Raw genomic sequence first — 18,126 nt, 5'->3', positions numbered from 1 at the left:
TTTCTTGTACAGAAAAATTGTAGTTTTTCTGACACTTAAAAGTCTTAGGATATTTTTGTAGTGCAGAGGTAGACTTGTATATTGCCTCATATTCTTTGATACATTCTCTCTAGTGTTGTGTCTTACAATTCTTTGTAAAGTAGTCCTCTCTGAATAAATGAAAGCGATATTCATGGCAAGTGGTGGTTGTTGTTTTTCAACATTAGGTGGTAGATGCCATTATTGAGTCGGGTAAAAACTTCTCAAAGGAGGAACGCAAGACTGAACGCTGCCCTCTGTTGTACCAATGGCACAGGAAGCAGTACGTTGGAGCAGCCCACGGTGTGGCTGGGATCTATTACATGCTAATGCAGGTAGGTAAACTAGTGTTCCAAGGTGAGGTTCTTTCGTATGAAACAGTAGTTAGTTTCATTCACTTAACATAATGGTCCCTAAAACTTAGTAATGTCTGAATCTTATTGAGGGCTTTATTGTGCATGTTAAAGGTCCCTCTTGACCCTCACTCTTCCAAATTAGCTCTTGGCTCTTAATCTTCAGTTATAATTTCTCTCACCTGTTTTTCCTATTCACAGCATTGAACTTGCCGTCAGAAATGCCTCCGTTCCCCTTTCCCTGATCTCGCTTACACCAACAACCGCTTTGAGTACATTTTCCACCATCTCCCAACTCCAGAAAACTACGTTGTCTCAAGCACCTTCATCCTGTTGATTTCTAGCCTGGTTTATTCTGATGTTCCCCACTCCCTTGGGTTGTTGCCCACAACACTGCCCTTCCCGTTGCCCTTAACCAACTTGCTGTCCTCTGTGCTTTCCCTCTTTCCTGCCCCTCAAACGCCATCCCTCCCAGGTCCCACAGTGACTCTCAAAGGCGAAGCTGACATTTGAAGACAAGCAGAACATGCCTCATCTTCGTATTAGTGATGAGAACTGGAAATAATTTCAGCAAATGTCATTGTACAGCATTGTGGCTGTTGGGCTGCAAAGTCTAACTTATCCCCCTTGCTCTATTTTCCAAAGGTGCTGGCAGTCTTTGTTCTGCCTCAGGTAATATCAAGTTTCTTATCTGCTCATTGACCCTCCTGATGACATCCCCTCCCTTAGGAAAATCACCAACTCTTTCCAACCCTTTCCTCTTTCTTTGCTGTTTCAGATGGTTAATTAACAGAAATAATTCTGTCAAATACTGCTGGTTGTAAGTGGCAACTACTCTGATCATAAATCTAGGCAGAATTGTAATTTCTTCCTCTGTACGATTGCTGCTTTTGACAATTACCACAAAACTTACTTGTACATTATTAGGTTTATGCCTTTTCATTGTCCATTAAACATTGTGACTCACTCAGAGCTGAGTCACTTCCTGCAGAAGGAACAAGATATGTGGGTTTTTCCCAACACTAAGAGAACTTTTTGGCAAAGAACTTAGGAGTTTTTTATTTCTTTAATTATAATCCTACTTTCTACTTACTGCCTGTGATCTGAGGATCCTCTAACCCTTTACAAACAGTTTCCTTGCAACACCATTGTGAGGTTAGTAAGTATTATTGTACCTACTTCTAGCTGGATGAACCAAGGCACAGAAGTGTTAAGTAGCAGTGAGCCAAGGCAGATATGAGCCAGGAATCTCAAGGCCAAGTCCCCTCCTCTAATCATTAAATAAACTCTTTCCTTCCATCTAACAGTTCTTAGCTAATTAGTAAGTTTGTGTCTTTAATAACTACTCTATTTATTATTTGTACTGGCCCATTTTGCTTGGTCCTGAACAAAACAGAACAAAAAGACAGTCCCTCTCCCAGAGAGCTTATGATTTCTGGCCAAAGTTCTGCTGGCATAGCTGTGTCGTTCAGAGGCATGGAAAGACAGTGCCCTGAAGCTAACGTTGCTATGCAAGTGAAGCCCCCAGAACAGACACAACTGTGCCAACGGAAGAGTGCTTCAGTTGGAATAGCAAATGTTGCTTGGTGAGGTGGTGTTACTATGCCAACAGAGAAACTCCTGTCAGCATACGTTGTGTCTACCATAGGGGGCTCTGCTGGTTCTTTTTTAGTTCATGCTGTATCTGTGCTAAGGATAGTAATTTTTCCCCAGTTACTAAATTGCTGCCATTGTTGTGGTCTGAGTGAAACAACATTCTGTAGAAACACGTGTCCTATCACGGGCTCTTAACTTTAAAAGAAAAGTCAGCTTAAATTAAAGGACTTGATTTTGCACAGACCTAAATGGGAGCACAAGCAAGGAAAGAAAGGTGTAAAAAGTCTCACTCCGCAGGTGTATCTGTGCATGAGGATGGAATACAATTGCACTGAGGTGGCACAAGGACTACACACTGCTGGCGCAATCAAAAGGTGGTCCAGTGGTTACGCTCCCCCTGTGCACAACTTGAGGCTTTGTGTCTAAGGCCATGTCTACACAAGCAACTTATATCAACTCAACTTACATAGGCATACAGCCGCCGCAGTAAGCGCATCACTTGTGCGCGTGCATGCTTGTCTCCTAATGTCAGCGCACTGTATCTATGCAGAGTGCGGTGCACCACGAGTAGGTATCCCAGTGTGCAACTCTTCACCATCCAATGCACTGTCTTTTGGGAAGCTTTGGCAATGCATGATGGGGCTGAAACAAGTTGTGCCAGGGTGACTGGGAGCATGGGGTCAACTTCCCATTTTGCAACTATTTCCATCCTATAATGTGTATTGTCCCCCTCACTTCTGTGCTGCTGCTGGTGGCGTGGCTGGGCTGAGCACCCGGAGAGCGCAGCTGTAGAACCTGCCTGTAAAGATGGGGAGCCCTGCATGGTGCGGAGTGCCTCCCCAGTATCTAGACCCCCCCAGTGCTATGCTGGCACACATGCCTGCCCTGCAGAGACAGGGTGCCCTGTTTGGGGCAGAACAGCCCCGCTAGGGACTGTCCTTAACAGCACCCAGCCCCACACCCAGGGACTGCCTTCCATGCACCTAGCTCCCCACTTAGGGACTGTGCCTTAATATCTAGCCCCTCATCCAGGGACTGCCCCTAGCCACCAGTTCCCTAAGCATCAGCTGCAACCTCCTTCTGCAGCCCTAGCCCCTGACCCTTCCCCCCGCCCCCCATGCCCATTGTCTCTTAACTCCACAGCAGGTAGCTCAGCCGTGCCGCCTGCCCTGCCCACTTGCCATTGTGGTCCTAGTGCGCCTGCTCCAGCCAGAGTCACTGGACCTGCAATCCTGTGGAGGGGGGGGGGGCACTGAGCACCCTGGTCTCCTGCTACTGATGCTACTGGGTCTGATCCTGCTGGGGGCAGGGGGCTGACACCACTGAGCATGAATTTGCACCCCCTCCCCCCACCAGCTCAGTGCCTTGGGCAGGTGCCCCTCCCATCCAACCGAAGTGACAGCCCTGAGGCTATCACATGGGCCACAGCTGTATGCTGATTAGGCCGTGAGTTGAGATCCGCTGGTCTAGAGAGATTTAATCCTGCCTTAGTGCAGGGGGCTGGATTAGATGACCTCTCGAGGTCCCTTCCAGCCCTACATTTCTGTGCTTTTATGGAGAGCTGATGGATTTATGTAAGTACCTGTGATTAATGGTGAAACAATAATGTCCCCCACTGATAGCACAGTAGCTGACTTTGGTACTTATAACTAACTAGGCCAGCAAAGTAAACATTCCTCGTCTGACATAAGAAAAAAACAAAGTAAATAAATATTGCAGTTTCCAGGTGAACATATTTGAAAGCTGTAGATGCTTAAAGTCTTCTCCTTTGGCTCTAGGAGTGTGATTGCAGCGGGGTGCTGTCCTATTAAACACAGATCTGCAGAAGCACTGTAATAAAATTGAGCACAGTGGGCAATAATTTAAAAAGACAGATGTGGTCCCTGCTACTCCCAAGGCTTTCAAGAATTTCAGAGATCATGTGGGCTTTGAAAAGAATAGAGCCTTATTGTGAAAAATCCCATAAAGTAGGTGGGAGGAGAGATGGATGTTAATTAGGAACACCTGCAAACCCCACAATGTACTTACTAATTAAATATAAAGGTACTGGTATCAGCACTTCGCTTAGAAGTGGGCATGTTCTCCTCTAAGGCAAGAATGTAAATCCTATTAACATTAATGCGAAGTCATGGGGAGTATCTAGGGGAAGAACAGCATTCTTTGGGCCAGATTTTTCAAAGATATTTAGATGCCTAAAGAAAGATTCACAAATGCACTGACTGGGATTTTCAAAAGTACTTACCTGCAACACTAGGCACCTAAATAAATATTGAAAATCTGGTCCTTGATGTCTGTTTTCTGGATGTGGTTCTTCCCAACCAACTGTTGGGCTAGCTGTGTTAGATCCTGCCACTCAGTTTGTTTACTTTCTTCAGCTGTCCATAGGTTTAGGAAGCTTTATTTATGATGAAAATACTCTACCTTCATAAACACTCTGATAGCTGCCTTATGAGGGACACCTCACCTCGGGGAAACGTGCCAGGTTTGTATTTCACGCAGTTAGGCCATTGTTTTAAAACCACACTGGGCTTATATATCTTTTGTCTTCAAGTGTGTGTTATAAATAACCAAACCGCCTTCCTCCTTAAGTGCTCTCTTTCGATGTTAAGGCATTGATAGAGCTCTAGGAGTCTGGAAACGTGTGTTCTATTCCAGTTCTGTCACAGTCATCCTCGGTCCCCTTGATGTAAGTCACTCAACATGCCTCAATTTGTCCATCTATAGAAAGGAGATAATACTGCTTTTCATAAGGGTATTGTGAGGGTAAATTAATGAAATGCTTATAAAGAGCTTTGAGATTTGTACATGGAAGAGTGTTTGTGTATGCAAAATCGAATGGACAGAGTAAAGAACTACATTTTAAAGTGTGATTATTTTGTTCTTAGCCAGTTTCAGATGTGGCTCAGGAGACCCTGACAGAGCTGGTGAAACCGAGCATTGACTATGTACGTCATAAAAAGTTCAGATCTGGGAACTATCCATCATCATTAAGCAATGAAACAGATAGACTAGTCCACTGGTGCCATGGTGCCCCGGGAGTCATCCACATGCTAATGCAAGCTTATAAGGTAAGTCTTTCTCTTATACACATCCTCGCGCGTCCGTATGTCTACAGAAGTAATTTTTGATCTTTAGGCTCCTAGTTTTGAAATCTTGGTCTGTAATCTTTGAGTCTTTATTCAGAATGTTAAAGGTGTCTTTAATTTTAAAAATCAGTATCTCTAAACCATCTTTTACTTTAATACTACAATCCTTATTAAGATGTAGCACTTATTGCTGATGTCAGATTACAAAGATCCCAGATGCCTGACAAATATAATGTGTATCCTGTGATGGGTTGGATCATAGAAACTCTCTTGGGAGCTGCCACCCGATGTGCCAGACTACTTCTACCCCTGTCTTCCCTGCCAGCTCAGGACTCCAGCACCCTGTCTTGCTGAGCCAGACACTCCCGTCTGCTCCAACAAAGACCCAGGATCTGAATTATTTGCCCCAAAGCTGCAGGTTTACCTGAAAGCAGCTAACAGAACTGTGCTTGTCTTTAACACCTAGGGCTTGGCTACACTTACAAATTTGCAGCGCTGCAGCAGGGTGTGAAAACACACCCTCTGCAGCGCACGCTGTAAATGCGGCGCCAGCAAGCCCCAGCAGGCCAAAGCGCCAGCAGCCGCGCTCCAGCGCCAGCGCCACACAGGAGGTTGGAGGAGGAGAGTGGAGGGGAGGAGCTGAGTTTTCTCCCAGCGCCTGCTGGCGCTTCGCTGCGCGCGCTGCTGCGGCTGCTGCTGCAAGAATGCCCTAGATACCCAACTCCCAATGGGGTCTAAACCCAAATAAATCAGTTTTACCCTGTATAAAGGTTATGCAGGGTAAACTCATAAATTGTTTGCCCTCTACAACACTGATAGAGAGAGATGCACAATTGTTTGCTCCCTCAGGTATTAATACATACTCGGAGTTAATTAGTACAAAGTGATTTTATTAAATACAGAAAGTAGGATTTGAGTGGTTCCAACTAGTAACAGACAGAACAAAGTAAGTCACCAAGCAAAATAAAATAAAATGCGCAAATCTATGTCCAATCAAACTGAATACAGATAATCTCACCCTCAAAGATGCTTCAGTAAGTTTTTGTTTGTTTGTTTGTTTGTTTGTTTTCTCTCAGACTGGACACCTTCCAGGTCTGGGCACAATTTTTCAGCTCAGGTGGTAGCCAGGGGATTCTTCATGATGGCTCCACCTTTGTTCTCTTCCACCCCTTTTATATATCTTTTGCATAAGGCAGGAATCCTTTTCTCCAGCTCTGAGTTCCCACCCCCTCCTTCTCAGTGGAAAGACACCAGGTTAAAGATGGATTCCAGTTCAGGTGACATGCCATCTGCAGTCAATTGTCTTGGTTAATGGGAGTCATCAAGATTCCAAACCACCATTAATGGCCCACACTTTGCATAATTACAATAGGCCCTCAGAGTTATATTTCATATTTCTAGTTTCAGATACAAGAGTGGTACATTTATACAAATAGTATGATTACACTCAGTAGAGTATAAGCTTTGTAATGATACCTTATAAGAGACCTTTTGCATGAAGCATATTCCAGTTACATTATATTCACTCATTAGCATATTTTTATAAAATTATATAGCCTGACAAATATAATTTGTATCCTATCACAGTAATTTAGCACTAGCCTAGTCTCTTTGTTCCTATGTATCCTCACTGGTTCTGCTGTTGTTTTCAGGTTCCGGAGCTCTGAGTCACAGAACATTAGTAAGCAAGCAGTTTAATTAAATTTATGCAAATTGATTCCTGTTCTTGACAAGCTGCCTTGGCAGGTTCTCTGCTTGGTCTCTGAAAAGCGTTCATGGTTATCTGTATAATTATGTGCCCTGCTACCTGAAATTTGAACTGTAAACCTCCTAAAGTGTTTCTGAATGCAACAGAAGCCACAGGAGTATGTGCTCTGGAGTGCTCTGAGAGGAAGGATGATTGGACACTGCAGAAATCCATTTTTCCCTTCCCAATGTGGTGTTTTCTCAGCACAAAATGCTGTATATTTTGAGGAGTTGAGAGGATCAGGAACATTTTCGGTTGGCAGACGCTTCTTTGGCCCTACCTTGTCTTTTAAGATGTTCAGATCACATAATTAGCTTTTTTTTTACTTCTCAGTCTCCTTTTTAAAGAGCAATATAAAAAGTAATTGAAGAGAGAGTCAACAGATTGACTCCATGCTGTAAAGTAAGAGGGATTTAGGTAATGGAAAGTAGCTCCTTGGAAACTAGAACCAATCATCCAGCCTTCTAGTTAAGTCTGGGGTAGGAATCTGGGGACTGGTCCTGCTTTGAGCAGGGGGTTGGACTAGATGACCTCCTGAGGTCCCTTCCAACCTTGTTGTTCCATGATCTTGTGTTTTCTTTTGATCATGCTTTCAGATTCATAAAGTCCTCTTAATTTTCTTTTATCCTGCACAGGAGGGGAAGCAGTCTGGTAAGAGAGAGCAAAATTATTGCCGTGATGGATGGATTATAAATAGCTAGAGAAACTTGCCCCATTCTCCACTCCCTTTCTTTGAAATTTGAATTTCAGTTGAATTTGAGTGTTTTTCTTATTCCATAGACCTTTAAAGAGGATAAATATTTGAAGGATGCCATGGACTGCAGTGATGTCATCTGGCAGAGAGGTTTGCTGAGGAAAGGGTATGGAATCTGCCATGGGACCGCTGGCAATGGCTACTCCTTCTTATCTCTCTATCACCTAACTGAGGACAAAAAGTATCTCTACCGAGCTTGCAAGGTGGGATTTACTACATTGCTTCTTCTCTGTTGGCTACAGTCATGTATGAATTTCTGTGTGATTAATTGCAAACATCACATACCCTCATACAATAAAAAGGAATAATATTTCTGTGCTACCTGTAACTTTTAATTCTCAAAATGTAGAGAGTGTTTAGAATCAGAAATAGGAGTGACCTGAAAAGATGATACCTGCTCTAAACGTAGCTAAACAGAGTTCTATTGTGATATTAAAAATATGCTATTTGTATTCCCTTGTGATATCTGCTATGGGATACATCTGATCTAGCATGTACTGTTCAGTGGTCTGTAATGATTATACTTTGGTTTATTGGTTTTCACACTAGTTGTTACCTTGGGGTTCTAGAACTCTGAATCACATGGATTAGATTTTAATGTATCTAAAATGAGTTGATTACTTTTTGCTGGGCTCGAGAGCCCCATGGTCTGAGTACTGCTTTGAGAGCTAATCCTTGCTCTGACATATTGCTTCCTTTGTGATCTTAGGAAAGTCATCTGAGCTCTGTGCCTGTGTTTTCTTATCTTACCAGGGTGTTATGAGCCTTAACTCCCTGAAGTTAATTAGACAATCGTAGACCTTTCTGTATAGTCTGAGACTATTTAAAATACTTCAACAGGAAATTTGAAAAATAGTCTCCCAACTGTCTTCAAATCAGCAGTGGCCATCTGTACAGAGGCTGTGTGTGGTTTCCGATAATTTCACTGTGGAACAGTCGAAAGTTTTTTAAAACTTGTTGGCCCTCTGTTTGCCTGTATCCTCTGATATTTACTGTAGTGCCCAGCAAGCCAGAGGCTTAGTTGGTATCAGACCTCAGGACTTCCTGTCTTCCAGCTCTGGATTCGTCCAGGGAAGCAGCATGATTTGAAGGAGAGTGGCATTAGAGATGTAGATCTAAATAATTGTATAAATCACTTGCAGTCACATAGCATGTGTAATGTCTGTAGGTCAATCTGTCTTGACCACATCTAACACAATCTATCTTAGGTACTTTATATGGCCTCCATCACCATAATATCTGAGTGCCTCACAATCATAGAATCATCGACTTTAAGGTCAGAAGGGACCATTATGATCATCTAGTCTGACTTCCTGCATCCTTCAGTGTTTTTAAGAACATAAGAACAGCCATATTGGGTCAGATCAATGGTCCATCTAGCCCAGTATCCTGATTTCCAGTAGTGGCCAGAGCCTGATGCTTCAGAGGGAATGAACAGAACAGGGCAATTAACGAGCAATCCATTCCCCTGTCATCCAGTCCCAATTTCTGGCAGTCACTGGCTTAGGGACACTCAGAGCGTGGGGTTGCATCCCTGACCATCTAGGCTAATAGCCATTGGTGGACCCTATCCTCCTCGAACTTATCCAATTCTTTTTGGAGCCCAGTTATAGTTTTGGCCTTCACAACATCCCCTGGCAACGAGCTTCACAGGTTGATTGAAAGAACTTCCTTATGTTTGTTTTAAACCTGCTGCCTGTTGATTTCATTGGGTGACCCCTGGTTCTTGTTTTATGTAAAGGGGTAAATAACACTTCCTTATTCACTTTCTCTACACCAGTGGCCCTCAGCCTTTCAGATTACTACTACTGTACCTCTTTCAGGGATCTGATTTGTCTTACTTACCCCCAAGCTTCACCTCACTTAAAATCTATTTGTTTACAAAATCAGGCATAAAAACACAAAAGTATCACAGCACACGATTACTGAACAATTGTTTACTTTCTCATTTTTACCATATAATTGAATATAAATATTGTACTTGCATTTCAGTGTATAGGATATAGAGCAGTATAAACAAGTCATTGTCTGTATGGAATGTTAGTTTGTACTGACTTTGCTAGTGCTTTTTATGTAGCCTGTTGTAAAACTAGGAAAATATCTAGATGAATTGATGTACCCCTGGGAAGACCTCCGAGTATCCCCAGGGGTACACGTAGCCCTGGCTGAGAACCACTGCTCTTCACCATTCATGATTTTATAGATTTAAGATGAACAGTCCCGGTCTTTGTAATCTCTCCTCATATGCAAATTGTTCCATACCCGTAATCATTTTTGTTGCCCTTTTCTGTACCGTTTTGAATTCTAATTTATCTTTATCCTCACAACACCCCTGTGAGTTAAGGAAGTGCTATTAATCCCATGTTACAGATGGGGAACTGAGGCACAGGGAGACTATGACTTGCCCAAGTACATATAAGATGTCAAATCCAAGTTCTTCCACTCCCAGGCTCATGCCCTTACCCCATGACCATCCTCCTCCTTTTCTAATCAGGTTAAGTTTTGTCATATGCCCTTTGTGGGAGGACAGAAGGATTGTAATATCTGGTAATATATTACAGCCACTTTGCGTCCTGGAGTCTCCAAGGTTCTGAAGCATTTAACATCTTTAACAATTTTAAATGTCTTTAACATTTAAGGGAGAGACTTTCAAAAGTGCTAAGGCAGTTTGTAAAATCTCTCTTGTATGCAGCAGTATGCAACAAGATGTCCAGTCACACTGGATACTTACACCTATCGATCTAGATAATTGTATGGCTCCTGTCACCACAGTATCTGATCACGCTGAAAGCATGAGGCTGAAGATAGAGAATCCACCCAAGAATCTTTGGTAACGGCACAGCTGCTTGTTGGCTATTTCATGCACCGTTAAGAGGGACTTGGAAGAGAGCAGGGGTTGAGAGTTATTGAGTCAGAGGGAGATCACTTGCCTGAATGCTTCAATCTTCTGGCTTTTCAAATAGCACACCTATTTAATGTGTTTTTTGTTGGGCTTGCAACAGATTGTCCCATTAGTTGAATAAACTTGTCTGCCAGTGGCTGTAGGTACGTCTGATCTTCTGGGCCTTGTGTATTGGGGATTGTTGACATTTTTTTTCTGCTGAATAAAATTGTAACAATATAAAATGGAAAGACTAAGAAGTGATCAGAGGTAGATGGTGCCTTCACCCCTTCAGTCACCTAATTAGCAGCCTGAAACAGAATCTCAGTGAGGGTAAAAGCATTTTTAACACAAACGGAATTTTTGAAGTCAGAAAGTCCATCTGGATGGGAACTAGATGGCACCTTAAGCTGCTTTCTTGATGAACCTGCCTGCCTGGCTTTCTCTCTTCCTGCTCTCTTCTTCCTCGGCCCCCTGACTTGGAGCTAGGAACTTTTGATTTATAATCCAGCTCTGATACCGATTCCCCTCAGAGGCTTTCAGCAAGTCACTTAACCTCTGCTTCCGTTCCCAGAATAATAACGATACTTTACCTTTCATGGATGCCACGAGAAGTCATTAAGGTTAGAAACACTTTTTGCAGACAAAAGTCCAGTTCTGCTCTCCATTACAGGGGAAGTAACTTGTAGACTTTAGTGGGAGTCACACGTGCATAACTGAGGGCAGAATTGGGCCTAACAATTATTTGAGATGAGTACTAATACTTTGTCTCTTTTCGAAAAGCATCACCCTCTTCTCACTAAATGAAGGAGGTATTTTTCAGGAGTATGTGGGAGGAAGGGGCGGGTGTGAGACTTTCCTTTTGCTTCTGATTAATTGATTCTTGGTCTGGTCTCGTTGTCGTTGGGTGCAGTAGAACCAAATGACAAAAAAAATATGGTATAGCTAGACTCTAGTACAATTGGAGCAATGGTGACCTCTGCTGAGAAGGAAATGCTATTCTCTATAAGCCTGTTCAAATTACAGGGGAAATTTTGTTTAAATAGGTGCTTTGCAGGACTGTTCCAGTAATAGAGGACTCAGAGTTGAAACATGTTAGAAAAGCAAAGCACATGGAGAGACCAGGGGAGTAGGTGGGATCCACATATGTTGCTTCTGAGAGGCCCATAAAGGAGCTTTCAAACTGTCGTTGCTGCTAAAATCTTTCCAAATGCAATTTGCAAGTAATTAATTTTAGCCCAATACTTGTAGCATTCCCTATACAAAGTGTAACAATGGTTAATCAGGCATATGGGATACAGTTGTCAATGGCACCCTCTGCCCAGTTGAGGCAGAAAATGGAAAGTTCTTGAAAACAAAAGATTGACAACCTTAATGATCCAACTGTATTTATAACGATTTACCATAATGCTCAGGGTGGACAAAATAAGGTTAGTAATGTAATGGCTGTTGAATATTAAATATTCTAAATTGAAGTGTGAGCAATGTAAGGACACAGAAATGTGATTAATGGGCATTACTCATGACCACAAGGATACATTAGCAGGGAGAGAGAGAAATTGTTGCTATTATGGTGCATTCTCTGCTTGCCCTTCAAATTGACATACAAATATATTCTTGCAGCATTTTTCTTTCCTCTTCTTTCCATTCTTTCTTCTCCCTCTCGCCCCCCAAAAAAAATGTTAAGTGAAAAGTGTAAGTAAAATCTGCCCCACTAATTAAACTGTATCACCATGTAGTGGATTTCAGTTAATCTGCATTTCCAGTTTCCTGAAAACTAATTGAAGTCTTAGCCTAGTTGAGGCAGGACAATTTAATCTTGGATAATGATTCCAGTTTGTTTCTCTGCTTGAGCCTCATTGTATTTTCTATATATTATGTGCTGCTGTCCAAGCTTGCATCTGTATACGTACACGTTTAAGCCACTCTGTTTTCCTTCTTCTTTTTCCCTCTCTCCCACAGTTTGCAGAGTGGTGTTTAGAGTATGGTGCACATGGATGTCGTATTCCTGACCGACCCTACTCTCTATTTGAAGGTAAAGTATTGTTGCTGCAGGCTGGGTTGTATTAGGAAGAAGGACAATCTTGTGGTAAGGCACTTGATGGGGAGTCAGAAAAGCTGTTATGTTTTCCTTTATTGGGGAAAACCTTTTAAAGGCTGCATTCTACAAATTTTCAATATAAAACTGGTGCCACTGGGTATATGATGGGGGCAAGGCACTGATTTATTCAGTGATCTCTCCTGTGTTTGGAATCTTCTTGGGTCATAAGCAAGTATGAATCTGGGCAGTTGGATAGTTGTTGTGCATCACAGAACTATCCTATAAATCATAATTACTGAGTGAGCATCAGACTGGAATTGCAACAGCATTGCAGATTAGTAGTTTGTTTCTTTGACAAAGGCCTGTAAGAAAATTTGTCTATTAGGTCTGCCTAGGACCAGACGTAGGTCTATTAGTCTTTTCTTGAGCACCAATATTAACCAAATTCATCCACACAGCTAAAGAAAAGAAACGCCGTGTTTTGATTAAAGGCCTTCCTGTGTCACTTAAATATTCTACACCAGTGGTTCTCAAACTAGGGCCGCCACTTGTTCAGGGAAAGCCCCTCGCGGGCGTGGCCAGTTTGTTTAGCTGCCACGTCTACAGGTTCAGCCAATCGCGGCTCCTACTAGCCGTGGTTCACCGCTCCAGGCCAAAGGGGCTCCGGGAAGCGGCACGGGCTGAAGGATGTGCTGGCCACCCTTCCTGCAGCCCCCATTGGCCTGGAGCGGCGAACCACGACCAGTGGAAGCCGCGATTGGCTGAACCTGCGGACGCGGCAGATAAACAAACCGGCCTGGCCCACCAGGGGCTTTCCCTGAACAAGCGGCGTCCCTAGTTTGAGAACCACTGTTCTACAATGAACAAGTAGAAAAGTAGAGATTATATTTTTCTAACGCTGTCTTGTAAATCCTTATCTTTTGTAAACTCAAAACAGAACAATGATCTTTGCCCTTAAAAGGCTTTAAAATAGCTTTGCTGTTCTTTGAAAGTGAACCTAATGCACCACCTATCACAAGTTTGGGGAATTACAGAGGATTTTATAGGGGTGTTTTTTAGAATAGCAATGCAAGCTAAGGGCTTTTGTGTCAGCAGCTGTTATGTGCACCTCTTCCAAATGCAGTTGGGGTAAAGAATATGATTATAGTGTTCATATTTCTGATATGGTGCCCTGAATTAACTGCTGCTTTCTGCAGCAATCGTGACTGTATCTTTATATGTAGTGGAAGCAAAGTCACCCTTGGAGTTATTTGTAGAATAAAAGCTTAGAAACTCACTGAGAACATGATGCAGAAAGAAAGCCACTCAGGGCTGTCTAGGGGTTAATGTGACCCGCAGCTACAAAAAATGGAAGTTACAATTTGGAGGAACTTTGCCAAGTTTTCTTTCTTTTTTTCTTTTTCTTTTTTTTCCTCTCTCTGTCCAAATTTTTTCAAGTCTGAGTCAAATTGCCCCTCTCTTGTGTGCACACTCTCTCTCGTGTGTGCTCTCTCGCTTTCTGCTAAAGTCACTAGGAGCTGCATTTGCACGTTGTAGGGTGATACTTGGGCCTAGTAGGAAGAGAAGATTTTTTGACTATATCAATTTTTATTGAGCATCTGAGACTCTGAATCAGGAAAACTTTGCTATTCAGGGGAACGTTTAAGCATGTCTTTAAGCATATGCTAAAGTTCCATTACTTAAAGTTAAGCACATACTTAAGTGCTGTCATGGATCAGGGCCTGTAACTGGGTTGTTAGTGTTAGATGCTGGAACCCTGCGTGGAGATGCTGACAGATTCTTTCTTGGGGGTGGGGGAGGGAGCTATAGACTTTTTGGGGGTGTTTTTTAAAAATTGTCTAATACGTACATGCCCATATTGTTTCACGTTGGGCATTCAGATTAAATAATAGTGTCTTCCACATTAGGAGATACTTCAATAAAGAACTACTGTACAGTAAGTGAAGATGATACAGGGTGATGCTATGCCAGTAAATAAGCATATACTCCCTATGTATAAACTCCTCTGACAGCCATAGGCTTTCTGATCCATTGTAGAACACTTTGAGTGACTTATCTCTTACATTCTTTGAGGTCCTTCCTTGTTAGAACTCTGCAGCAGCCTCTCCCATATAATTCATTTCTGGAAAAGGTAAAGAAATAGTTTCAAGTTTTTAAAAATCCAAATACAGTGGGTTTGAAGTCAGAATTTTTAGTTTTTGTTTTTAAGGTGGTCATTTAAAAATTGTTTTAAGAAGTGGTTAAACTGCAACATTAACAAGATTACATACTATACATCAATAATGGCAGAACTCCATTTAGAAAACATTACCAATGTCTTCATAGAATAGCAGTAGTAGCTCTAAAATGCTAAGATTCTTTCATCATTCATGGAATCCAAATTTTACTTGCATTAATACCACGTATTTATATGAGACCTTGCACAATTGGGCCTTGAGGTTGATTAGGGCCTCTGGGCACTATCTTCCTGATAACAATAAATATATTAATACCTTGTTTATCCAGTGGCATGGAAGTGGTGACATTTATTATGATAAACCAGGGTTCAGAAAAGAATGGTGACTTTTTTTTTTTTCCCCCCCAATTCAAAATTGCTCCTCTGGAGACACTGTGACAGGTTACCCCTGGGGTGCCACCTGGAACTGGGATACCGCTGAGCCCTCTGACCTACCAGCCTGAGCTCCCTGTTACACTGTGCTGCTGTGACAAACTGCAGACACACTCCCGGTCTTACACTTCCACCAGCATACACATAGGTACACACACCAGCATACACACACCCAACTGCAGTTGCATGCAGGCTCTCTGACTAGCCACTGCGTGTACCAGCAGTAGAAAGGCTACCCACAAGGTAACTCTTAGCTCCCCAGGCACATACCCCCTCTGGAGCATAATCCCAAAATGATACCGTCTCGCGCTGCACAGGGAACTGTACAGCATAAGCTCATAGTGTTCCCCCCACCCCCCACACACGCAATGTGGAGAGGAATATGCAAAAGCCCCTCTGAGTTAAGGTTCCCACACACTTCACTCCAAACTCACTGTTTAGATTAAAACAGCAAATAAACGTATTAACTACAAAAGATAGATTGTAAGTGATAGCAAACCGATCAAAGCAGATTACCTAGCAAATAAACAAACAAAAATGCAATTTAAGCTTAATATACTAGATAGATTGGATCTGAATAGCAGATTCTCACCTTAGCTGATGGTACAGGCAGACTTGTAGATTCTTAAGGCACAAGCTGCATTAGCTTTACAGCTTGGGTTTCTCAGGTCTTCATACACAGGCTAGAAATCCCTTTAGCCTGGGTCCAGCGCTTCCCTGAGTTCGGTCTTTTTCCTTGGGTGTTTCCAGGAATCTTCTTGTGTGGGGAGGGAAGAACCACACATGAGGTCACTCCCTGCCATATATAGCTTTTGCATATGGCAGGAACCCTTTGTTTTAAAACTTGGTTCCCAGACCAGTTTGTGGAGAAATACTGACATCCCAAGATGGAGTCCAGAATCATGTGGCCTGGTCACATGTTCTTGCAGAGTCATAGCAGCCATTACTTACAGGCTGTCTGGAGTGTTCTCAGGAAGGCTTCCCAGGTGAGAGATAAGTTTCTTCTAATGCCTTTTGTTTTCCCTAATGCCTCGTTGCCCTGAATAGTAGGGTGACCAGACAGCAAATCTGAAAAATCGGGACAGGGGGAGGGGTAATAGGAGCCTACATAAAAAGAAGACCCAAAAATCGGGACTATCCCTATAAAATCGGGACATCTGGTCATCCTACTGAATAGGCCTCCCAACCAGCTATCTGACTGAAAGCATCTTGTTTAGTGGGCATTATCCAGGTGTAACTACATTTGAAGCACATATACATAGTCAGTATTTATAACTTCAGATGCAAAAACGATACATGCATACAAATAGGATAATCATATTCAGCAAATCATAACTTTTCCAATGACACCTTACACGACCCATCTTACATAAAATACATCATTATGATAGTTATAGAATAGCACCATGAAGCATGTGAGGTGCGGTATCATAGACACAATCTAAATTAGGATAATAGGCTCTTTGATTATTGATATAGGTTGAAGTAGTGTCAAAAATGTGCCAGACTCTTTGCAGATCCAGAGTGCCCCATAGCGTGCACAATTTAAGGCCTCAGTCCTGCAATTGGATCCATACAGGTGAAAACTTGCACCCTTGCAAAATCCCAGTGGCTTTGGGGCTCCATGTGGACATTAGGATCCCCCCTGCTCAGAGCAGATTGCTGGATGGAGGTTTTAAAATGGGTTCTGATATATCTGGTTTGAATTCTGACTGATTGTTTGTTTTTAAATTCTTAAGCTATTGTAATAAGAAAACGGTTTGTATGTTTCAGGCATGGCGGGAGCTATTCATTTCCTATCGGACATATTGGTACCAGAGACTTCCCAGTTTCCAGCATTTGAACTTGGACCTCAAAGGAGAGAAAACAAAGTGGAACAGGACAGCTAAGAGATCTGTTGCAATGGAAACTCAATGTCAAGCGTGACAAGACTGTCTAGTGCCTCTGATACTGAACCAACTTTAAAGCCTAAACAAGGGACAAGGAAATCCCTCTTCACACCTCTTTCTCCAAAGGATCACAAGTCATTAAAGCATGAATCAGAAGCCATGCCCAGGTTTTATTTAAGTGATGCCTTCGGTGGTGGGAAAAGAGAGATTAAGTTTTGAAGTCTTTTTTGCAGTTGTTCTCTTCAGGTCTTTCAAGTGTTTGCATGTTTCTTGGTGTTGTCCATAGATGTGAGTCTTTTGTTGTAAGCCAAAAGCTGTTTTCTTGTGTGAATCCCACTCTTGTCCCTTTTGTGCATGAGTAACAGCAGCAGGATCGCTATTTCTGCAGTGTGACTGTGGATAAGGTTCCACTTGACCTGACAAATGAAAGAGGCCAGTGTAGTATAGTGACCAGGTTAATACATAGTTCTATCTTAAATGAGCTGATAATTTTCAAACAAAACATTAAGCTTTTCTGTGTTGTACTTCTCTGTTTCTTCGTAAGAAACATGTTTCTCCCCATCCTCTAGAACAGGGGTGAGCAGCCTGTGGCTTATCAGGGTAATCTGATTGCGGGCTGCAGGACATTTTGCTGACGTTGACCGTCCACAGGAACGGGCCCCTGGAGCTCCCAGTGGCTGGGTTTTAGCATTCCCGGCCAATGGGATCTGCGGGAAGCAGTAGCCAGAACGTCCCTTCCACTTCCCGCAGCTCCCATTGACCGAGAATGGTGAACTGCGGCCACTGGGAGCTGTGGAGGGCCGTGCCTGCGGATGGTCAACATCTGCAAAATGTGTTGTGGCCCGCAATCAGATTATCCTGGTGGGCCACAGGTTGCCCACCACTGCTCTAGAAGTTACGTTTAAAGAAACTGAATTTTAAGTGATTTTTGGTGGCTCAGTTTTCAGTTTGGGAAGGCTTAAAGGGACCTGATTTGTCAGACATAGGGGCTCAGCACTTTCAGAAAGAGAAGCCCCTTTAAGATTTTGAGGCATTCAAAATCATTAATAATTTTTGAGACTATAGGTCTTCCTGCCCTACAGAGCTGCTGGGAGTCCCCTTCCTACAGTAGCAACAAAAGCAAAGTATTTCTTAGTTCCTTAAACACATACCA

The 18,126-nt window shown here is 42.7% G+C and overlaps 1 protein-coding gene across 2 annotated transcripts in view; it reads left to right on the top strand.

Annotated features, from left to right (window-relative positions):
* LANCL2 (LanC like 2) overlaps positions 1-17,304 on the top strand; it is a 50,490-nt gene extending 33,186 nt beyond the window's left edge. For both annotated transcript variants that reach the window (XM_039526506.1, XM_039526505.1), the window contains 5 exons: positions 207-353; positions 4,853-5,035; positions 7,581-7,757; positions 12,398-12,470; positions 16,858-17,304. In XM_039526506.1, coding sequence (XP_039382440.1) covers positions 207-353; positions 4,853-5,035; positions 7,581-7,757; positions 12,398-12,470; positions 16,858-16,973 — 696 coding nt within the window. In that variant the 3' untranslated portion in view covers positions 16,974-17,304. The remainder of the gene's footprint in view (positions 1-206; positions 354-4,852; positions 5,036-7,580; positions 7,758-12,397; positions 12,471-16,857) is intronic.
* The last annotated feature ends 822 nt before the right edge of the window (positions 17,305-18,126 follow it).

The sequence above is a fragment of the Mauremys reevesii genome, linkage group 2 (genome assembly GCF_016161935.1).
Source record: "Mauremys reevesii isolate NIE-2019 linkage group 2, ASM1616193v1, whole genome shotgun sequence".
Taxonomy (NCBI): domain Eukaryota; kingdom Metazoa; phylum Chordata; order Testudines; family Geoemydidae; genus Mauremys; species Mauremys reevesii.
Note: the sequence above shows the minus strand (reverse complement) of the source record. Positions and strands in the feature narration are given on the sequence as shown.